At 38.9% G+C, this 24,690-nt stretch overlaps 1 protein-coding gene across 4 annotated transcripts; it reads left to right on the forward strand.

Annotated features, from left to right (window-relative positions):
- Window positions 1–368: 368 nt before the first annotated feature.
- Window positions 369–23,523, forward strand: NME9 (NME/NM23 family member 9). Of its 4 annotated transcripts, XM_070753093.1 has the most exons (10): window positions 369–433; window positions 627–643; window positions 1,027–1,112; window positions 3,022–3,066; window positions 14,239–14,296; window positions 15,802–15,905; window positions 16,133–16,204; window positions 18,837–18,953; window positions 21,029–21,113; window positions 22,729–23,523. In XM_070753093.1, exons 1-10 carry the CDS (start codon window positions 381–383, stop codon window positions 22,779–22,781), a joined length of 690 nt encoding a protein of 229 aa, XP_070609194.1. In that variant the 5' UTR covers window positions 369–380; the 3' UTR covers window positions 22,782–23,523. The 4 variants fall into 4 exon arrangements, with proteins under 4 accessions (XP_070609194.1, XP_070609195.1, XP_070609196.1 ...); XM_070753094.1 differs by lacking the exons at window positions 369–433; window positions 627–643 and adding an exon at window positions 648–759; XM_070753095.1 differs by lacking the exons at window positions 369–433; window positions 627–643; window positions 3,022–3,066 and adding an exon at window positions 7,957–7,993 and having other exon boundaries at window positions 1,069–1,130.
- Window positions 23,524–24,690: the final 1,167 nt, after the last annotated feature.

Below are 24,690 nucleotides of genomic sequence, written 5' to 3' on the forward strand. Positions count from 1 at the left end.
AGGTACTTGAAACAAATTTCCACTGAAATGCCAATTCTAAAAGTATCAAAATGGAGTATCCAGAAAATTATATAAATCTGGATTTTTTAAAAAAATAAATGATTATTTTTTTAAAAAGTAATTTCTAGTAGATTATAAAATTTATGAAGCTTTAATTAATGTATACAGTATTGTAAGAGTTTTTATCAGATCTGTTTATTTGGTTTTGTAATAAATACTAACAAGGCTGTATATTTTTTTCTTAGTACAGCCCATCTTGAATAGCAGCCTTATGCAGACTGAATTTAACTGCATCACTTTTCAATCTTTAAAAAGAACCTTGGAAAGATTTTCTCACAAGCTTCAGATGGAAAAAGCCAAAATATATTCTCATATATCTAATGATGAGAAATTGCTCCAAAATTCTAAAAATTGTAAACCATATGTTCAGAAGGTATGGCAACCTGGCCTTTAAAGAATTTACATTAATTACAATGTTAACACTTTTATTTAGTTTTTATATTTTATATTTTAAGTTAAGACTTAACGTGAAATATCAGACATATTTGTAACATAACTGTATGAAGTTCATTAGTGCAAGAACTGGATTAGTCCAGTAATTAAATACTGTAATTTTCTTTTTGCAGGATACAATATCCATCAAGTGAGTCTTCGGAGAGGGGCGGCATACAAATCTAATAAATTATTAATATTAATTATTAAAACAGTTTGACATGGACTATCACCAGTTCAAAAGGATTAGACTGTGTTCTAGATTAGGTAATGTTCCAAAAATCACAGGTATTATTAAATGAATACAAAAAGATACAAAGATCTTTGTCAATTTCAGAAATGGCAGGCAATCATACAATTCAACTGTGGAGGTGGTTAGTAGTATCAACTTTTTGGGGGTTCAGCTGATGAGCAGGTTAGCTTAGTCGCTCAACAGTGAGACAGGTTAAGCGGGAACATTAGACAGGCCTTTCATTTTTTACATCGTATGAGATGAATACATCTTTCTTCCCTTATCCTTACCACTTTCTATAGATGGACAATTGAAAGCATCCTGCCGCATTGTACTGGTTTGGAAGTACAGCATTACTATTTTGGACAGAAAGGCTGTGAAGAAAATGGTGAGGATGGCAGAAAAGGTGATTGGAAGTTCACTTTCTTGTATCCAGGGCATCGCATATAAGTATATACCAGTAATTCTTGACCAGGATCCATAGTATTGTCAAGGACATTACACAATCTCTACATGACCAGTTTTCTTTCTTAACATCTGGGAGGAGGCTTTGTGGTATACGAAGCAGAATAACTTGATTCTGTAATAGCTTTATAACCTATGGTATTGACCTGATGAACTCTCAAAACTCTTTTTCTGCTAAGTATTCGAAATAGACTATGATTAATGTGTGTGCGCACACATATATGTGGTGTGTGTGTGTGTATGCACTCACGTTTAAGATTGGGCATCAGAATTTCATTTTTTAAAATGTGTGCCAGTGTGTTCACAGACAAAAGGGGCAATAAAGATTATCTTATATCTTATTACGATAATGATAATTCACTAGTGGTATCATCTTTAAATCAGTTGAAACAATACTGCTATCAGAAGAAGGTAAGTCTATAATAATCTAGGCTGAACTAGGTGCTGAGTGCATATTATTCTATTTATAGTTCCTAAAATCAATTATCAGCTAGGAATGGAACACAACAGTGAGTGTATTGTTCCTGCCTTGTGTGTGATCTTCCCACAAGCCTCTCTTAGCTCTGTAAAATCAGAATTCTGGTCTAGGTGAGCCAGCACAATTCAGGGAATCGGACCAGAATATCTCCAGGACTGCCTTCTGCCGCACAAATCCCAGCGACCAGTTAGGTCCCACAGAGTGGGCCTTCTCCGGGTCCCGTCAACTAAACAATGTCGTTTGGTGGGACCCAGGGAAAGAGCCTTCACTGTGGTGGCCCCGACCCTCTGGAATCAGCCCCCCCCCAGAGATCAGAATTGCCCCCATCCTCCTCGCCTTTCATAAGCTCCTTAAAACCCACCACTGTCGTCAGGCATGGGGGAATTGAGATATTCCTTTCCCCCTAGGCCTATACAATTTATGCATGGTATGTTTTGGTGTATGTTTGGTTTTTAATAAGGGTTTTTAGTTATTTTAAATATTAGATTTGTCATATGCTATTTCATTATTGTTGTTAGCTGCCCCGAGTCTATGGAGTGGAGCAGCATACAAATCTAATAAATAAATAAATACATTTATGAAGGAGCCAGTAAAATCTGTAGAGGTGAATTTGAACACCATGTGTAATTTATACACCAACAGAATCAAAGTTCAAGTGCATGTGGCATTTTTGATTGCCAATAATTTGATCTGAAATTCATAAATTGAGTGTCCATTTCCATTGGTGGACTATTAACAGAGTTATGTGATGTACTATATTAAATTGCTTAGGTTCTTCTTTCCTTCATGACCTATTTATACCACAATCCTATGTACATACAGTCTAATAAATTGTAATATACTACTTCCTTGGTAAAAGTACAATTAACAATGTTAATTAGAAACTGACAAATAATGATAGAATACAAGATTCTTCTCTCTTCTTACCATTATATTTTAAATGCTCTGGGCATTAATTTCCAAAATCAAATAAACCTTCAGACGTTTAGCAACTTTCAAAGGATAATCTTTAAAGAATAATGATCTAAAACAGAGAAGCAATCAATGTCCAAAGGGATCAATCACCTTACCCATCTTGATGCAGTTAAACTGGAAAATGTGAGGACCACTGATCAATTTCATTATCTTCACCAGTCTTGCCATTTTAGAAAGCACACATTTAATGTCAATACATTAGTTATCTAGCCAAGCTTGTACTCCCAAAACGTAGTTCAAGTTGTAAGATTTGTTCCTGATCTTCAGTTCTTCCATCCAGTTGGGGAACGGAAGAGATAGTGACAGCAGGCAGGGAAAAGAACTGACATATTTGTCAGAGCTAATTCTCCATTGTTTCCCCTGTTGCTATGGTGACAAGGGACGCTGTTGTTTGCCTGGGAGCTGTTGCCGAACCCTTGAACAGGTACATTATGCTGAATTCTTGCCATTCTAAGAACTGATATTTCAAATCCACCTTTCCTTTTTATGCTTTTGCTTCTTAATCATCTGTGCCTTTCTTAGTATACTGTAGTTAGCATTGGAAAAACAGAACATAGCTACTTATTCTGTAAAACCCCACAACCTTTGTTTTTAGTCATGTTTTAGAGCTAGCTTTTCACCAGCAGGATTTTATATTAGAATGAGTTGATCATCCTTGATCAGGGAGAATTAGCCCTGGCTCATTTCTCACCCATATTTTAAGCAAACTATATAAATCTGCCCCATTCTTGAGAATACTTTTTTCGGTAGATTTTTGATGCTTTACAAATTAACTATATTGAGACTTCTCTCCTGCATTTATTTGATCAGTTCAATCTTGGTCAATTATTGGTGCCTTAAGGTGGAGAGTGGGAAATATATTCCAGGGTCCTCCTCACTGGTTTGTCAGAACCACACAATATTCTCTTCCTAACAAACACAAAGTAGTGAGGCCAGAGCATTTTTGTTAGCATCCAGACTAGAGTAAGAGGAAACAATAAAGGCTGAGTTATATTATTGCTAGGGAGGAAAACTTTTTGCTCTCTGTTAATTCTTCAAACTCACGATGATCAACATATCCACAATTTGTTCAACCCAATTTTCTGGTTTTGTGAAATATATTCGGATAATGTGCTAGGCATAAAGTGGCTAGGCAGTCTATTTAGTCAGTATGTCAAATCAATCCAGACTTAATTTGTTCTTCCTGAATTTCTGAATGAATTTCTTCCATTTTTCATTTCACCTAAGCTTTATGGTCCACTTACTCACCTAATATATTTACCTATAGAAGTGGAGTGATATCACGGATGTCAAACTTGCGGTGTCACGTTGCCATGATGTTTCGTGACATTTTCCCCCTTTACAGAGCTGGGGTGGGCGTGGCCTGCACATGACGCATCCGGCCCGCGACCACCAGTATGACACCCCTGGTTTATATCCTCATCTTTGGTAAAACTATAGAAAAGAAGGAGATGAAATTTATTGAGGATATCTCCAGTCATTATTTGCAAAGATCCGTTTTTGTCTCTCTAGGCATTCACTCTGCTTCTCAATTTTTCTGGGACGTGTATTCACATGACAGTTATCCATGGTTTGATTGATTCATCTACCTTTTAAGTTTGTGCAGCACACTGAATGGCCAGCTACTTGATGCGTCATCATAACATGCAGACCAGTGAAGGGCTGCAAAAAGTTTTACTACCACGCTGTGGGCGTAGCTTATTTTGTGCATGTGGATTGCTGGCCATGTGACCAGGTGGGAGTGGCTTGACGATCATGCAACCAGAGTTGACTTAAAGGTCATGTGACTGGCTTAAAGGTGGCCAACTTGACACCACTCACATCAGGGGTTTGGGTTAGGGTGCCTGGCCTCTTCTCGCCTCAAAGAGATACAGTTTCCCTTATTATTTCTGAACATCCAAAATATACTATTTAATTCTATATATGTATGCCATATGTGTGCATACGTATTACAGGCACCCACAAATATACATTATCTACTATATAAAATGTATGTACATGCACGTGCACACAGCTCTTCTAAAATTATACATATTTAACCTCCTTTACTGCAATAGGAAATACATACCTAGAGCCCAGAAGGGAAAAAAAGAAAAAAAAATTCAAAATTGGCTACTGGTTCTGCGTACCTGACTGTACCCGTAGGAGCCCATCACTGATGCAGACATGGGTGGTAGGGTAGTTGGATTCAGCTAAAGCGATTGCTTATTTTGATTTAATATGGAGATTAAATTCAACCCTCGTGATTGGAAAATCATTATTTGTGGCTCAGCATATTGTATAAACTTAGCCAATTGTAGTTTCTTCCGGAAACTGTTAAGCCAACTATGGCTCAGTTGTGAAATAAAATAAAATAAATTGTGAGTAAATATAGAAACATAGAAACATAGAAGTTTGACGGCAGAAAAAGACCTCATGGTTCATCTAGTCTGCCCTTATACTATTTTCTGTATTTTATCTTAGGATGGATATATGTTTATCCCAGGCATGTTTAAATTCAGTTACTGTGGATTTATCTACCATGTCTGCTGGAAGTTTGTTCCAAGGATCTACTACTCTTTCAGCAAAATAATATTTTCTCATGTTGCTTTTGATCTTTCCCCCAACTAACTTCAGATTGTGTCCCCTTGTTCTTGTGTTCACTTTCCTATTAAAAACACTTCTCTCCTGGACCTTATTTAACCCTTTAACATATTTAAACGTTTCGATCATGTCCCCCCTTTTCCTTCTGTCCTCCAGACTATACAGATTGAGTTCATTAAGTCTTTCCTGAAATGTTTTATGCTTAAGACCTTCCACCATTCTTGTAGCCCATCTTTGGACCCGTTCAATTTTGTCAATATCTTTTTGTAGGTGAGGTCTCCAGAACTGAACACAGTATTCCAAATGTGGTCTCACCAGCACTCTATATAGCGGGATCACAACCTCCCTCTTCCTGCCTGTTATACCTCTAGCTATGCAGCCAAGCATCCTACTTGCTTTCCCTACCACCTGACTGCACTGTTCACCCATTTTGAGACTGTCAGAAATCACTACCCCTAAATCCTTTTCTTCTGAAGTTTTTGCTAACACAGAACTGCCAATACAATACTCAGATTGAGGATTCCTTTTCCCCAAGTGCATTATTTTACATTTGGAAACATTAAACTGCAGTTTCCATTGCTTTGACCATTTATTTAGTAAACCTAAATCATTTACCATATTACAGACGCCTCCAGGAATATCAACCCTATTGCACACTTTAGAGTCATCGGCAAATAGGCAAACCTTCCCTACCAAACCTTCCCCTATGTCACTCACAAACGTATTAAAAAGAATAGGACCCAGAACAGACCCTTGTGGCACACCGCTTGTAACCTGTCTCTGCTCAGAATACTCACCATTAACAATAACTCTCTGATGTCTACGCTTCAGCCAGCTGCAAATCCATTGAACTATCCAGGGATTAAGTCCCTGGATATATATAATATATCATACAAACAGAGGCACTGAAAAATAGGAGCAGTAACAGTTGCTGCAGTATTATAAAACTGTGACAGCTTCGTACTATATAGTTTGTATCTCTAGTTTTATAATGGCTAGAGATTTGCTATTTTTTATTTGAAATTTGAGGATCTGAACTAATTACAGTAGTAGAGTCTTAAGAAGGCGAATAGGTCTAAAATGCATTTAATACAGTGGTTACTATAGGACTGTAATTTGCCTAATTCTACATATAGAAAATGAGATAGCAAGCAACACTGGTACCTATTAAAATAGTTCCCTTTTTTTTCTTGCTCACTCGCTCTGGATGATCCAGCCCACTCATATATCCTGGGTCAGTCAATAAACTAGAATTGTGGTAAGCAAATGATAAGAATGAGCAGTATGCATCCAAAAATAATACGGAACTCACAAAACCTGAGGAGCTTTTGATGTCTTAACTGATGTTTCAGGATACTTTTTTTTATACTAACAAAATATATATATATCAATAACTACCTAAAACTCAGTCTGTTTATAAACTGATGGGAACAGTTCCACTATTAAAGCCACTTGGCTATCTTAAAAGAGACTCTGAATAAATGTGTTTTCTATTATGACAGATTATACAGATTTTACAATCAAAAATAAATGCTTAAGTTGGTTAACAGAGGAAATCTTTTAAAAACTGGTTAAAGGAACTTTCACTAATTCATTAAAGCTGCAATCTAATGCATACATATTTGTGTGTAAGTTCTAATATATTTGGTGACACTCTCCCTTCACTCATACACAATTGATTTGGATATTATCAAAATAGAATCTACCTTACCAATGTCTGAAAAGAAAGCTCCAATTGAAGGCCCCCACCTCTTAGGAATTCTGCTGTGATGGAGCATAGGCATTCTTATCCCCATGTAGAACAAGTTGCCCAGAGGCAAACGTGTAGCCCCTTTGATTATTCTGACTATTTCAAAAGCCCTTCGGGGTTAAAGAGTACATATTTTGTTGACTGGGTAAAAAACCAGCATGCTCTTGAGGTTTGTAGCGATATTCTGATATTGTTATTATGCTATTTTATAGTTATTATTTATTGCATTTTGACTTGTAAACTGCCTAGATTTGATTAGCTTGAAAGGGATAAATGTCATAAGAAATACATAAGAAAATAAATAAATCAGACTGTAAATGTGGCAGGCCTATTACTCATTGGCTATTGCTACACCATTTAAATAAAAACACTGCCAGGTCAAAGTATACCTAAAAGAGAGAAAAATCCCTTTAATGGAGTGAAAAATAATTCTAAGCAAGTATTCACAGCATTACACTGTACATGTCGCTGTGGATGTTTTGCACCAATGTTTACATTTAACAAATTTCAGAAATCCAAATTTATTGCTTCGAGAGAATACTAAATATCTCTTTCAGGTTGGAAACAAAATTGAGGCTAGCATCAAGAACGATGCTAAACTCCTAACTAAATTCCAGTTCTTTCCTCCCAATTTACTTCTTCTAATAATGGCTGAGGGTTTTTCAGCAAGTTACTATATAATAGAATAAAAAAATAGTGAAGTATGAGCTGCCAGACGGTTCACAAATTCTTTGATAGCTTCATGCTAAATATATACAGTATCTGCAAAAAATAAGTGATTATGAGATTTCCAGATGGAAGTGAACACTTAATTCAGAGAAGCATGATCAATGAATGATAAGTCAAGGACTACCTGTAATAAAGTATATACAGTATTTGTTTATGTGGTTGCATTTATTAATAGTGAATATTAATGATATTTTAGCTTGCAAAGTAGTAGTACGTAATCTAATGCCTGTTCTTTGTTTGTTTGTTTCTCAGCATAATGGCCAGCAGAAAAAGGAAATTAGCCTTGCAGGTTAGTATGAGATATTAGTCACCCAGTGCAGTTCTGCATTTTCTGCTTGTATGGAGAGGACAAAAATACCCCAGTACTTCTATATTTTGTCAATGAAACCCACAAATAAATTATTATTATTATTATTAATGAGATTTCTATGCTGCCCCTCTCTAAAGACTCGGGGGGGCTCACAACATTAAAATAACAGTGTTACAATGTAAACAAATCTAATATTAAAAAAATATCTAAAACCTCCATCATTTAAAAACCATGCAACACATGCATACCATACATAAAACTATAAAAGCCTGGGGGAGATGTCTCAATTCCCCCATGCCTGGCGATACAGGTGGGTCTTAAGTAATTTGGGAAAGACGAGGGTGGCGGAAGTTCTAATCTCTGGGGGGAGTTGATTCCAGAGGGCCAGGGCCGCCACAGAGAAGGCTCTTCCCCTGTGGTCCAACAAACAATTGTTTAGTCGACGGGACCCAGAGAAGGCCAACTCTATGGGACCTTATCAGTCCCTGGGATTCATGCAGCAGAAGATGATTCCAGAGGTATTCTGGTCCGATGCCATGTAGGGCTTTAAAGGTCATTACCAACACTTTGAATTGCGACCAGAAACTGACCGGCAGCCAGTGCAAGCCACAGAGTGTTGGAGAGACGTGGGCGAATCTGGGAAGCCCCACGATAGCTCTTGCGGCCGCATTCTGCACAAACTGAAGTTTGACCCTTATGACAGTTGGGGATGACCATTATGACAGTTGGGGATGACCGTTATGACAGTTGGGGATGACCGTTATGACAGTTGGGGATGACCATTATGACAGTTGGGGGTGACCGTTATGACAGTTGGGAGTGACCGTTATGACAGTTGGGAGTGACCGTTATGACAGTAGCTGTAAAATGGAAAGTTATAGATTTCTAAATCACCAGTCTCCCAAACACTAAGTTTTTGTTTTCAATTTAATGTGATGATTCAGAAAAGAAATGCAAGAACTAATGTTAATCATGGCAGTCCAAAAATTGCTGACAAACGTCTATTTAATTTTCAGACCAAAAGTAGATATTATTCTAAACAGAGTATTGTAATTTAACGTTCTCATTTCAATGTAGACATAACCCCTTGCTCAGTTTAATGTTCATGAAAAAGAAATTGTCTTTTAAACTCCTCTGTCATTGAGGGGGATAGTTCTAGACCAGTGATGGCGAACCTTTTTTTCCTCAGGTACCGAAGGAGCACGGGTGTGGGCTGTTGCGCATGCGCGAGTGCCCACACCCATAATTCAATGTCTGAGGAAGGCGAAAACAGCTTCCCCTCTCCCCCGGAGGCCCTTTGGGGGCCAAAAACGAACTGTTTCCCAACTTCTGGTGAGCCCAGTCGGCTTGTGTTTCACTCTTCCCAGGCTCAAAAGGGTTCCCTGGAGCCGGAGAGGGTAAAAACGCCTTCCCCCACTCCCATGGAGGCTCTCAAGCCAAAAATGCCCTCCCAGAGCCTCTGTGCGAGCCAAAAATCAGCTGGCCAGCACACACATGCACATTGGAGCTGAGCTAGGGCAACGGCTCACGTGCTAGGAGATATGTCTCTGCGTGTCACTTGTGGCACCCGTGCCATAGGTTTGTCTTCAGTGTTCTAGACCAGTGATGGCGAACCTATAGCACACATGCCACAGGTGGCACGCAAAGCCTTATCTGCTGGCACATGAGCTATTGCCCTAATTAATCTGCGAGTCTGCAGAGAGGGGCGGCATACAAATCTAATAAAAAATAAAAAAATAATAATAATAATAATAATAATCTGCTGTGCACGTGTGCATGCCAGCCAGCTGATTTTTGGCTAGCAGAGCTCTGGGAAGGTGTTTTCAGCCTCCGGAGGGCCTCCAGGGGGCCAGGGAAACCATTTTTGTCATCCCCAGGCTTCAAGAATGCGTTTGGAGCCTAGGGAGAGTGAAAAATGGGCCTACCAGGTCCACACGATGTCGAAAGACATGAGAGCAGGGGGATCGTGCATGCATGCACAAAGGGGAGGGCATCACAGAGGAATCACATGTGCATGCGCAGGAGGGCGGGGGGCATTGAATTATGGGTGTGGGCACTCGCACGGGCACAATAGCTTGTGCACGCTTTTGGCACCCAAGGGACAAAAAGCTTCACCACCACTGTTCTAGACACTTATTTAGAGAGTTTTGTCTGCTATATATAGCTTGTTAAGCCATGGCTTGCTTAGCCATGATGATGCACCGAATAAACCATACTGGCCTGGGTTCACACAACTTACTAAACCAAACCCAAACAAGCCATATTGTGTTTTAGCACATATGGGTGAACCTGGCCCACCTGTCAATCATTCAGCATCAGTGCAATGTATAGGCATTCTGATATTCATCTGAGAGATTCATGAAAATAATGTCAGCCAAAGTATTATAGCTACTTTTGAAGAAAACTCTGCTGGTTTGCTTTAGTTATTGCAAACCCTTTAGGTAAAATGCTCTTGATATAGGTTTGATTATGCCTTATTCCTCCTTCCCACAAATATTGTGGGTTTTTCCAAGCCCCATCCCCAAAATCCTCTCCAAAGAGAAACCAGGTGTATTTGCTTTGCCATCTGCTAATGTCTTTTGTTATCAAGTCCAGAGCAGATGAACTAACTTAGAGAAGGCTAAGAGGATGAACAAACCTTTCAGAGCTAGTAGTGTGATGGTGCCATCAGTGGCTTTTAGAGAATGTTGTGATATAATCCAAAAGCGGTTTATAACTCTGAATGCTTGTTTCCACATGTACCACAGTATATTTGAAACATGCTGGTGGCATTTAGTACATTTGTATCCGAAGTGATATACAATGTTCCCTCGATTTTCGCGGGGGATGCGTTCCGAGACCGCCCGCGAAAGTTGAATTTCTGCGAAGTAGAGATGCGGAAGTAAATACCCTATTTTAGGCTATGAACAGTATCACAAGCCATCTCTTAACACTTTAAACCCCTAAATTGCAATTTCCCATTCCCTCAGCAACCTTTTAGATTATTACTCACCATGTTTGTTTGTTAAAGTTTATTTAAAAAAATATTTATTAAAGGTGGACGAAAGTTTAGTGATGATATATGACATCATCGGGCAGGAAAAACCGTGGTATAGGGGGGGAAACCGCAAAGTATTTTTTAATTAATATTTTTGAAAAACCGTGGTATAGACTTTTCGCGGAGTTCGAACCTTTGAAAATCGAGGAAACACTGTACACATCAAGGTTGACCTTAATGCATCAGTTTTCTTGTATCAGTCAGTAGCTCCTTAAAGCTTCAATAGCTTTCCCCAGCCGTTGTTCAGCTGCTTAAAAACTGATTTGTGACACAGAAGCTTGAAAATTAAAAGTCGACTGTGGCATAAACATCCATACATTACAGTCCTCTTATTCTTATAAATTATGGTCTATACAAGTAATGATACAATGTACCATTTTTTTTAAGATGTACATCTCTCTGTTGGCTTTGCTTCAGCAGAATTAAGAGGGCTATTCTTCTGGAAATATTTAAGTATGGAATTATAGGAATATATTTGGAGTTCCTTTATTTATATAAATAATCCCATAAGGGATATAATCTCTATAAATCCTGCCATCATGTGGCCAGAAGAAGAAATTGATTATTTTTCAACTCTGCCAACTATTTCTTTCCAAGAAGACCTGTTGGCTTGTGTGGAATTTTTCCAAGTGACGCTGAGCCAGCTACTTAGAAAGTGACCTTAAAAGTGATCTGCTATATGCAGAAGGCAATATTCAGATTGTTTGAGATGTGCTGTTCTAAGACTCAACTTTTTTTTATTCAGAACAAAATTAATTGAAGAAAAAAGTTCCTTCTTGGTGAGAACTATAGCAATGTGTAAACCTACATCATCCAATAATATAACTATGCAAAATCATCTCTGCCTTTGATTCTTCACAAATTATTTTGCCACACTATATCCAGACTGCTCAAATCTAAATTGCTTTTATTGTGTTTTTCTATAGATCAGTTTGTAAGTAACATAGTATTCCCATAATGTGCTTAACCCACATTTCCTTAGTGATGTTTGGCAGCATAAAACAACAGTAACTTGCTCAAAACTCTCCATTTTATTGGAACATAGAAGCACCACTCATTTCCTACTTTTTCTATGCCTTCTGTCCTATCACAAAAGTTAGGCAGACAGCAGGAGGAGATGGTTAGCTGCTGGATGGAAAGCAATGCTTTTGGCAAGGGGAAGTGTTTTCTACCCTTCCAGTCACTCTTTCGGTTCTGTTTTTCTGATAGGTTATTGAAAACTGGTCGAACTGCTTTGCTCTTTTCATGACATGCTTAGCTTAATCTTGTCAATTATTAAGAAAAAATTGAGAAAAAGTCAAAATCTTTTGGAATAGGATTAAATTCCCAAGACAGTGACAATTCTGTACAACCCTATCATACATGTTGTGTTTCCGATAGCAATACAAGTTAATGCATAATTTGTTTTGATAATTTAAAGTAAGTTATAAATTTCAGTATCATATAATTTATTTATTTTGTATTTATTTATTTTTGTCCAATACACAATGAGGGTTTTAGTGGGTATATATTTATATACACATAGTAAAATACATGATGAAGGTTATAGAGGAGATACTCATAGTAAAATATATCTAAGAAATAATAGAAAAGAAGATATAGTAATAGAACATATCAATGAAGGAATAGAAGAAGAGATATAGGAATAGAAGAAAGGTATAGGAGATATAGGAGAGCAATAGGACAGGGGACGGAAGGCACTCTAGTGCACTTGTACTCGCCCCTTACTGACCTCTTAGGAATCTGGATAGGTCAACCATAGATAATCTAAGGGTAAAGTGTTGGGGGTTTGGGGATGACACTATGGAGTCCGGTAATGAGTTCCACGCTTCGACAACTCGGTTACTGAAGTCATATTTTTTTACAGTCAAGTTTGGAGTGGTTAATATAAGTTTAAATCTGTTGTGTGCTCTTGTGTTGTTGTGGTTGAAGCTGAAGTAGTCGCTGACAGGCAGGACGTTGCAGCATATGATCTTGTGGGCAATACTTAGATCTTGTTTAAGGAGTCTTAGTTCTAAACTTTCTAAGCCCAGGATTGAAAGTCTAATCTCATAGGGTATTCAATTTCGAGTGGAGGAGTGAAGGGCTCTTCTGGTGAAGTTTCTTTGGACATTTTCAAGGGTGTTAATGTCTGAGATGCGATATGGGTTCCAAACAGATGAGCTGTATTCGAGGATGGCTCTGGCAAAGGTTTTGTAAGCTCTGGTAAGTAGTGTGAGATTGCCAGAGCAGAAGCTACATAGGATTAGGTTTACAACTCTTGAAGCCTTCTTGGCTATGTTGTTGCAGTGGGCTTTGGCACTTAAATCTTTTGTTATTAGTATACCAAGGTCTTTAACCGAGTGGGGATTATCTGTGATAATTTGATTATTCAGTTGGTATTTGGAGTTCAGATTCTTCTTCCCAATGTGTATTTCATTAGCATGTTTTGATTTTGAGTTTTTTTCTATTATTTGAGTTTACTAAGCATTTCCTTAGTAATATTCATACTTCAGAGATAAATACTATTTCATCAATTTAGTGTTCATTGAAAAACAAGCATTTATTAAAAGTTCCATAGGCAGAGTTATGTATCTGTGCAATGTAAACTTTGTAAAACAATAAATGTTTTATTATTATTTATGATGAATTCCATTACATCCCATGCAATGTTCCGGAAACAGATTAAAATACATATTTTATATTTTAATTGTCAAGTTGCTGCTTAATGCAACAGAAATACTAGTACCTTAAATAATATTTTATAAAGTCAAATGTAGTACAGTATTCGCTAGTTTAAATTTTGATCGATTCAGCACTAATCTTTTGTTTTTACATAGCTATTGCTAATCTTTCATCAGCCTATCAGCAGCCAAACTGTAGGTTTCGAGACTTTTTCACTTTCCAATAACACTCCTGCACTCAGCAAGAAAAATATTCACAAATATTCTTGCTTTGTATTCTAACATTTCCAATGGTTTTTTCCCTTCATTACCAGTTTGCATTTTTGTCTAAAGAATTTTTTAAAAATCTAATGTTACTAAATTATGACTTCATTTTCTACAAGTAATTTTTAGTGACACAAACATGCTGTCAATATATTTTTTTCATGTATTAATCCATCAAATTTCTTCAGGAAGCTATTCTTTAAAAATCTATTTTGCTTAATTGCCTCGTTTCTCAATAATATGGTTTAATTTTTGCACAGATGGTTGTCAATAATCAAGAACATTGGGAAGAATTTCTGGGATCCAAAGGATTGATTGGTAAGATTTTGAATTACAGTTATTTTATGGGGTTAATTTTCCTCTTTTGTTGTTCTGTAACATGAATATTCATATCAATAAAGTACTGTAGTATGAACCATTCCCCTGCTAGGTCATGCTACACAATTATATCTCTGAATGAACATGCTAACAAATGGAAAAATTTCCTTGGCATTTAAGCCTGAATGGCAACTCTCCAATTCTATTAGTACTTTGGGGACACTTGTTTGTAGGCAGGAACAACAACAAAAAACCCTTCCTTGGGTTGATACAGAATTTATTGGTTTTTTAATGTGGTACCTTACAAACCATTAAAGCAACTTCCTATCTAAAACTTGTACCAAATAGAAAAGTGTGTCTGCAGGCACCAGTCAACGAAGCAGTGGAAGTGATGTGCCGGTGGCTGGAGGCTGTTGGGACCTGGATGGGTGTCAACAAACTCAAACTCAACCCAGACAAGACGGAGTGGCTGTGGGTCTTGCCTCCCAAGGACAATTCCACCTGTCCGTCCATTACCATGGGGGGGGGGAACTACTGACCCCCTCAGAGAGGGTTCGCAACTTGGGCGTCCTCCTCGATCCACAGCTGACATTGGAACATCATCTTTCGGCTGTGGCGAGGAGGGCGTTTGCCCAGGTTCGCCTGGTGCACCAGTTGCGGCCCTATTTGGACAGGGAGTCATTGCTCACAGTCACTGATGCCGTCATCACCTCGAGGTTCGATTACTGCAACGCTCTCTACATGGGGCTACCTCTGAAAAGTGTTCGGAAACTTCAGATCGTGCAGAACGCAGACGCGCGAGCCATCGTGGGGCTTCCAAGATTCACCCACGTTTCTTCAACACTCTGTGGCTTGCATTCGCTGCCGATCAGTTTCCGGTCACAATTCAAAGTGTTGGTCATGACCTTTAAAGCCCTACATGGCAATGGACCAGATTACCTCCGGAACCGCCTACTACCGCACGAATCCCAGCGACCGATAAGGTCCCACAGAGTTGGCCTTCTCCGGGTCCCGTTGACTAAACAATGTCGTTTGGCGGGCCCCAGGGGAAGAATCTTCTCTGTGGCGGCCCTGGCCCTCTGGAACCAACTCCCCCCGGAGATTAGAACTGCCTCCACCCTCCCTGTCTTTCGTAAACTACTCAAGACTCATTTATACTGCCAGGCATGGGGGAGTGGAGATAGCTCTTCCCCCTAGGCCATTACAAGTTATGCATGCTATGTTTGTGTGTATGTTTGGTTTTATAATAGGGGTTTTTAGTTGTTTTTTATTATTGGATTGTACATGTTGTGTTTATTATTGTTGTTAGCCGCCCCAAGTCTGCGGAGAGGGGTGGCATACAAATCCAATAAATTATTACTATTATTATTATTATTATTATTATTATTTATTAGTTCAGTCAGACTATTATAATACTAACTCTCTTCATTTCTAGATATATGATTGATTTCTGGAATTATTCTGACATGCCACAATTCTGCTGACACATGTTTGTTTCTTTGCAGTAGTAGATGCTTATCAAGGCTGGTGTGGACCATGTAAAACAGTGGTCAACCTCTTCAAGAAAATAAGAAATGAAGTTGGCGGTGATCTGCTGCATTTTGCTGTGGTAAGAAAAAGCTTCAGATCTATTTAAAGAGTGAGCAAAGCCCAATTCTCAGAAGGGATCAAAAAGGTTAAGATAGTAAGTGTGGCACGCTGATACATTGGTAGCATGCTCGGCAACCATGCTCTTATTAAGAAATATGTGCTTGCTTGCAATGGATGTCAATTCTGGATGCCATGACGTTACTGACATTTATTTTATTCTGGTTTTTTTGTCTGCTTCTCATTTAGGCTGAGGTAGATTCAATTGATGCTCTAGAGAAATATCGTGGAAAATGTGAGCCAACATTTCTGTTTTATGGTGTAAGTTAATGTGAAAGGCCAATTTCATTAGATAATATTTCCATCAGTATTATTTTTTTTAAAACCTTGCCATATTTGTACAGTCCATGTTTCTAGAAATATCTATGTAACGTGCTAGTTAATTATTCTTATTAACTTGTATATAGAGATGCGTTGTAGGTAGAGATGCATTGTTGTATGTGTTTGTATGTGTGTGTATTCCTGATAAACAACTTGTACATATCATAGAGCTTCCAGTACCAGAAATATTGCATTAATTGTGTTAGAACTATGTACAAACAGTTAGGTTGTCAATATATAAACAAGCTAACAATGAATGTTTGTATTGAAATGCTATAGCTTTAAGTGGTAGTGTTGCAAATTGCCGTAAGAGGGAGCCTGAAAGCATGATTCTCTCTCTGTTCTCTCTGTTCTTTCTGCTGATTCACTGTGACTGATATAGTAAGCTTTGTGTGTTTGATGATTGCTGTATTTGTAAGCTGTAATGTATGTCTGATATGTAAGACTGACAGGCTTGTAATATTAGTATTGTATTGAGAGATATTGACTGATTTGGATGTGTATGACCGGACTGTTTAATTTGATTGTGCTATTTCTAAAGTAAACACTAATTGAACTTTGATGTATCTGTCTTGTATGACTGAATAATTACTCATATCTCCTGGAGATATGCTGGAATTCCATGTTTCCCCTGTGCATGACCTTGATAACTCAAGGGTCATTCTGCACACTCCTTAACAATTTGTACATTATGTTTTATATGATAGCATAGCATAGGATGAGATGGGATAGGATACGATATATAAGATAGGATAGGATATTAATATATTTTACAGTTATTGCATTGGCTATTGCTATTGTTTTTGTATCCCACCAGGAGTTGCGTTGATTAAAGTGATTAATAAATTCATAAATATAAAAAATAAAATATGTGAATATTATGTCTGTATAACACTTGGAAATATTATAGGATAAAATTATATATTATTTTTATTATAATACTGAACAAGATAAATATTTGGATGCTTACAAGATTTGAAAGAATTGCATTTGTTATATAATGTTTTCTTAAAGTAATTTAGCTAAAGTCAATGAGGAAAATAAACATTAAACATAGACTAGCAAGCCCAAGGTTAGCACATCTAGACTAGAGTCACATAACACAGTAACTGATGGCATTTAATTTTTTTTTTAACAAAATGACTATTGGCTGAGTTTGCAACTTAGCTACTAACAAGTTCTGCAGAAGTAAAATATTATAGTCATCAATACTCAGTGCTTATGCAACTGTTTCTAACTACCCAATATGACTCATACATATTCTTAGAATAGTGTGTCATATACCACAACTAGATCCAGCCATTATGTTGCCAATTTATGCTTTGTTGAATAAAGTACAGTTGGTTTGATTTGCACCAATGGTTGCCAAACACCAGAGGCTGGTTCACAAAATGGTTTAGGTCAAACACTAAACTAAAACAAATCATATTGTATAACTTAGTATGGCATATGAATTCAGACTATATGTTGAGTGTCATGAACACCAGCAAATAATGCCTCCTTCATCGTTTATGTTTCCCACAATATAAAGATAAAATTCTATCTAAAGAGCTCAGTTAAATATGCCATGGAAAGTTAAGGGAACATACCAAAATATTACTGATTGCTTTGTATAGGGCAAAATATATGAAAATGAGATCTTTTTTTTTTTATTGAGGGTGATGCTAGGCAATAAATTGTGATGAAGTGTTCAGTTTTTCTAGGATAAATATAGTTTAGGTATGAAAGATAAAGTAAAAAAAACATTCAAAGAAATTCCGCTTAACTCATTTTATATGATTGGGAATTTTATTCCTACACACCTCAGGGTTTCCTGAAAACCATTTCACTCTTCTTTTCTTCATTCTTGTCAGCTACATGGGGCTTGTCAAGGATTTCTTATGCAGAATTACCTGCCTATTTATTTATTTATTTGATTTATATCCACTTTTAGTTTTGTACAATACCGCTATACAGTATATGCATTCATTCATTCATTCATTCATTCATTCATTCATTCATTCATTCATTCATTCATTCATTGGATTTGTATGCCGCCCCTCTCCGCATACTATTCCCACATGTTTTTTGCTCTATAACAGCAATTTTGTGACTCGGATTGGACTGAGAGAGAAAGAGAGAGAGAGAGTGACTGGCCCAAAGTTACCCAGCTGGTTTCCATGCCCAAAGGAGGCTGAGAACTCCCTATGGGCTCACAAGTTCTAGTCCAGCCATTATACCTACCGGTAATTGGTTCAAATAAATTCGCTTAATTTATTATGAGATTATCAATTAATTTATCACCAGTTAAATTTGCAGACATTTATATATTCGCCAATTTTTTTAAAAGGTAGGAAAAATATTTACATATCCAGTTTTCGTTCCAGCCCTATTTTCTCAATCTTTTGCTAAATTTTACTTTTTTCCCTTTTGCTATAAGTACATATTGAGAATGCAATTCTTTCAATGTTTATAATACCACATTTCCAATGGTAAAATACAATCAGAAGTCTTCTATTTGCAATATCAGTATCTGCGTGTTGGCATGGACTGTGTTTGTAAAATAAAGTCATCTCTTCCTGTTTGAATTCAGGGGGGAGAATTGGTAGCTGTTGTAAGAGGAGCAAATGCACCGTTGTTACAGGAAACCATCCTGGAGCAGCTACAAGCAGAAAAGAAAGTGTTGGACCATGGAGCAGAGAGAGTGGTGGTAATTACAAGTCTTGCCATTTAACTGCCATTATAATGATAGAGTTGGGAGAGTCCTTAGCCCAGTGATGGCGAACCTATGGCATGGGTGCCACAAGTGGCACATGGAGCCATATCTAATGGCACACAAACCATTGCCCTAGCTCGGCTCCAACATGCATGTGTGTGCCAGCCAGCTGATTTTTAGGTTGCAGAGGTTCTGGGTTCTGGGAGGGTGTTTTTAGCTTCTAGAGAGCCTCCGGAGAGATAGGGGAGGGCGTTTTTAGCTTCTGGAGAGCCTCCGGAGAGATAGGGGAGGGCGTTTTTGCTCTTACCCGGCTCCAGGGAAGCCTTTGGAGCCTGGAGAGGGTAAAACATGAGCCTACTGGGCCCATCAGAAGCTGGGAAACAGTCCGTTCCCGGCCTTCAGAAAGCCTCTACGGGGTGGGGGAAGTTGTTTTCACCCTCCCTGGGCATTGAATGAATGAATGAATGAATGAATGAATGAATGAATGAATGAATGAATGAATGAATGAATGACTTACTTACTTACTTACTTACTTACTTACTTACTTACTTACTTACTTAATTTGATTTGTATGCCGCCCCAAATTATGGGTGTGGGTACTCACGCATGTGCGATACCGCCTGCACACGCTCTTTCAGCACCCAAGGACAAAAAGGCTCGCCATCACTCCCTCAAGTCCTGCTCTAGTGCTACATCATGGTGGTGTGTTGTTCCTAGAAGGCCAAAAAATGCCAGATGTACATGCCAAGAATTTGTATAACCATCAGGATCACTCAAATCTGAAGGTTATCTGCCCAAGATAAAGCAAACACATACTGATACTGGGCAACAGTGATACTGGAAGGTACTGGGGGACAGGATGGGTGGGAGAAGTAATTACTTCAGTGACAACAGCAAAATAATTATGGTTGATAGTTCTGCTAAGACCCTTAGTCACCTTCTGGAATATGGAGGCAACTTCTCAATTACTGCCTTCCTTCTATGGAATCTTGCTGGAGAGTGCATTGTTCCCATGTTTCAAGAGTCCATTGGATGCTGAAGCATTGATGTTTGCATTCCTTAGGTAAAAACTTGTTGACTAAATTATTTCCTGGGTTTAGGTTCTTCTTTTTGGATTATTTATTATTCAAATGTTAATGTTATAGTATGGTATTTTTACATTTATTACTTAATGAGTAGGCCTATAACAGTGATGGGTAACCTTTTTGGCACCAAGTGCTGAAAGTGCACACAACCCCTGCACCCGTTGCATGTGCAACCCCCCCATGTTTGCCCTGTACCCATGCATGTGCATGATTCCCATGTGTGTGTCCCTGCACATGTGCACATGATCCGTACATGCGCACACAATTCTGATGTGTGTGCCCCGCCCTTGCATGTGCACACACGACCCCAAACATGTATGTGCCACCCCCGTGCATGCATGGAAGAGACCTCAAAACCAGCTGGATGGTGGGAGGCGCGTGTGCATGCGCAGTGGAGCTCAGCTGGGGTGACGGCTTGTGAGCCCACAAAGAAGGTTCTGCATCCCACGTGTATCATAGGTTCACGGGCCTATAAACTGGTCAGAATTACTGATTTGAATGTCATGCTAGTCAAATAAATAAGTAACAGAGGAATGGTGACCTTCGAGAGAAATGGAGATATTCTTCCTGTCTAGAAGAATAGTGGTATTTTTAATAGTGGCTGATAATGAAGCTATGGTTCCTAGGGATCATGGGATAGGAACTCTTGAATTCTGGTAGTAGTTCAGAATGTTGGATTGAAGTCTATCTTAGAGTTTAAATTTAAATTTAAATTAATTAATTAAACTTAGTATAGTTGGGGGTAGCCCTAATGACTCAATCAGATCTCTAAGCCACTGCTGCTATTTGAGGTTAGGTTTGTGGCCCTACCTAGTGAGGTAATTACGTAAGCTTGCCACTAAACTCAGTGCATTTTACAGTAAATATATGGAATATATGAGGAAAAGTCAACTATTATTAAAAATAGTTGCAACCGATTGCTAAGAAAATAATAGTTGCTTTTGAGTAGTCTATAATTTGCATTATTTTACATTATGAGTCTAGATTCATGATGATGCCCTGCCTAAACAAGAAGAAAGTGCTACTTTTGGAGAAGGGATGGAAGAAGACAGTGAGAATGAAGAAGCAGGTACAGTAGTCCTCGGGTTACGTCAGCCCTGAGTTATGTTTCGTGGTTACGACACATCTCCCATCTCCCTGCCAGAATACGATGCCCGTATCAGCAACTCTGTCACCGCGCCCTCTCGGCGCCCGCTTCCTCCCCTCGGCTCTCAAGCGATCCTGGGTTGAGGCCCTGAGAATGACTCAGGACCTCAACCCAATCTGAACCGTCTCTCTTGTCTCTCTCGTCCAGCCTTTGGCGGCACCCCCCCAAACTCCAGACATGGCCACTTACCCACTTCTCAAGCCAAAGGCCAAGAGGGCACCACCAGTGGCAGTCGCAAAGCACGCATGCACGCACACATGCACATACACACAGACGGTCTGGGGACTGAAAGCTGCCCAAGCCAATTGTGGCTGCGGCCTGGGCAGTGTCGACCAATCCTGCAACCAAGCCGTTCTTTTTGTTGAAGAGCTTTTGGGAGGCATTTTAGCAATGCGATGCTCTGTTCTGGCCGGGGACAGGTCAAAAATTAAAAACTTGCAGCAGCCACAGCTGAAGAGAACAGGAGGGAGCGGGGAGGGGGAGGAAGAGGAGTAGGAAGGTGGGGCATTGCATGGGTTTCCCTGGCCGTGGATTGGCTGGCCGACCCAACCCACCTGGGGCTAAACCCCTATCCCTACTTGGCTCAGCGGCATGGCAGCCCTGGGATCTTTTGGTAAGGAGAGAGAGAAACTGAGAGAGGGGAGTGTGGGTGGGCTTGTTAGACAAATTAATTCGGATCCCCAAAAAATTGGGACTTGGTCACCTTACGTTAGAACAAAGTAGAGGAAGATCAGGAATGTCCTGACTTACACTGAAATTCGGCTTACGACGCGATGTAGGAACGGATCAACGTTGTAAGTCGGGGACCCCCTGTATGTTGCTCTAGCTTTTACAGAGACATAATCACCATTGGCATTAAAATGCTGCCTAGTTAAGCAGGATTTTAAATTTTCCATCAATGTTCAAGCTATTCTCCAAAGCACCTGAGGGTAGGAGAAGAAGCAATGGGTAAAAACTGATCAAAGAGAGAAGCAACTTAGAACTAAGGACAAATTTCCTGAGCGTTAGAACAATTAATCAGTATTATTTAATTTACAACTGATTAATACAGAGGTTGCTAATGCTCCAACACTGGAAGCTTTAAAGAAAATGTTGGATAGACATTTGTCTGTTGTGGTGTACGGTTTCCTGCCTAAGCAGGGGGTTGGACTAGAAGACCTCCAAGGTCCTTTCAACTCTTCTCTTCTCTTTTTTTCTCTTCTGCTCTCCTTTCCTCCGTTCCATTCCATTCTTGCCACCGCACAGTATCCTCCAGATGTGTGTTACATGCTGGTTGGAAACCATGAATGTTGCAATCTAGAATGCTTAGAAAATACAAAAAAGTTGATTTTACATAGCATTATTATTTATTTCAGGGATCATGCAAAAAAAAAGTTTTGCATTGTCAGATAAGTAGTTATCTCATCTGAGCTTGAATGTTTTCTACAACTTTTTCATTCAATTGTGTATCTTGACTGAAAGGCTAAAATTAATTTCATAGCAAGGAAATATTTTGTATTCGTTATTATCTTATTGTTTATATCCAATTCTCTTACAGAGAACTCTCTGACAGACAACCTGGAACAGACATTTTCAACAGAAGTGCACTGATGGCGAAGTTTTGCAGATCTAATAGAATCCAGGAATGAAGCTGTTTTGTAGAACATAATCGTTATAACAGGGAACTAAATTTCAAACTAATTTCCTAACATTATTCTCACAGGGTCTAAAATATTGGTCAAAATATAAATTTATAATATTTAACTATCATAATAGTTGTGAAGTCTTTAGTCCTCTCTGACCTTGGTTGTTTGCCTGCAGACATTTTATTACCCAATTAAGTAATATCATCAATACTAGTTAGTATGGAATTTGCTCTCAGTTTATATACAGTCGCTTGTCCTGCCAATGTTGGTAGTGGGTACCTTGATGATTTCTTGATTAGGGTATTGTTTTTTGTAGTATTCCTTGTGTAGGTCAAAGATCATATGGTTGGGCAAGCCCAGATATGACACAAAGCCACATAGGGAAGCTCAGTTCACATCATGCTGTTAGCATAAGTTAGCATGGGTTTTTGCCCAGGCCTTGCAAACACAGAGTTTCTGGGTAGGCCTGGGAAAGTTCAAGATAACAGGAGGGACGTGCCAGCTGGCACATCAAAACACATTCTCTGCGTGCTGCCAAGAAACTCCCTAAAGTTCTGTCCTTGCACCTGTAACAATGATATACAGTTCATTGTATACGAGTTACCACATCATGTAAAACTGTGCATGCACATAGCTGAAGTAGCGTAGAGATAACAGTCATTATAAGAGAGTTGGGTGGAAAATAAAGATTGATTCACTCGCTCCTACATGGTCTTTGTCTATCTTTGAAACCCTCTCCGCTCTTCATCTTTTCAACTCAAAGATGGTCAACTGAGGCTGTCACAGTCCTGTTCCAGTACGTACAGGCAGTGGTGGGTTGTAATGGTTGTAAGGGTTTGAGAGAACCCTTAGCTCTGATTGCTATTGGGCCCACCTACCTGGCCCTATGTTATGTTATTAATTCATAACATTTTCTGGCTCATTGGCTCTCTCAGCTGCATTCCATGCCTCCACTGCTGTTCTTACTGGAGCTGCCTGAGCTGATTAGGAGCCTGTTTGAAGCTGTTTCTTTCCCGAAGGGGTGTGTGCGAGTGAAGTGAGCGCTCATGCGCTCACACTCACAACCAGCAAATCAGAGGTGAAATTTGACCAGCTTGGACCAGCTCAGGTCTTTGAAGACTACTCAGAAGCTTCAATAATAATCTAGAATGCTCTCTTGTGCACAATGATGGGAATGCCTTGATTTGCTCATGTTTACTTTCCCTGCAATTCAAGATGCGGGTTATGATTTATAAAGCCTTACATGGAAATATAAAAGCAAGAAGTCGTATATAGATACCATTTTGTATTCATACCAAGGATTTGTAAAGCAGTATATTTAGTGTAAAGACAATTCAATTGAATACAAGGAAAAGAAATACTATTTTAAAAAGGTTCATTGCTTACTGAATTTGTATTTGCATAAATAATTATGTTTATGTACATGTACAGTGGTATCTCTACCTAAGAACGCCTCTACTTACGAACTTTTCTAAATAAGAACCGGGTGTTCAAGATTTTTTTGCCTTTTCTCAAGAACCATTTTCCACTTACAACCTGAGCCTCCGAAACTGTAACGGAAAAGGCAGGGAGAAGCTCCGTGAGGCCTCTCTAGGAATCTCCTGGGAGGAAATAGGGCCGGAAAAGGTGGGGAGAAGCATCTGTGAGGCCTCTCTAGGAATCTCCTGGGAGGAAACGGCCAGAAAAGGAGAGAAGCTCAGTGAGACCTGTCTAGGAGTCTCCTGAGAGGAAACAGGGCCTTCACCCTCCCTGGAGTTTCCCCAATTGCAGTTATCAGCTTTTACATTGATTCCTATGGGAAAAAATGCTGCTTCTTACAAACTTTTCTACTTAAGAACCTGGTCGTGGAACAAAATTAAGTTTGTAAGTAGAGG

The sequence above is a fragment of the Erythrolamprus reginae genome, chromosome 5, assembly GCF_031021105.1.
Source record: "Erythrolamprus reginae isolate rEryReg1 chromosome 5, rEryReg1.hap1, whole genome shotgun sequence".
In the NCBI taxonomy this organism is placed as follows: domain Eukaryota; kingdom Metazoa; phylum Chordata; class Lepidosauria; order Squamata; family Dipsadidae; genus Erythrolamprus; species Erythrolamprus reginae.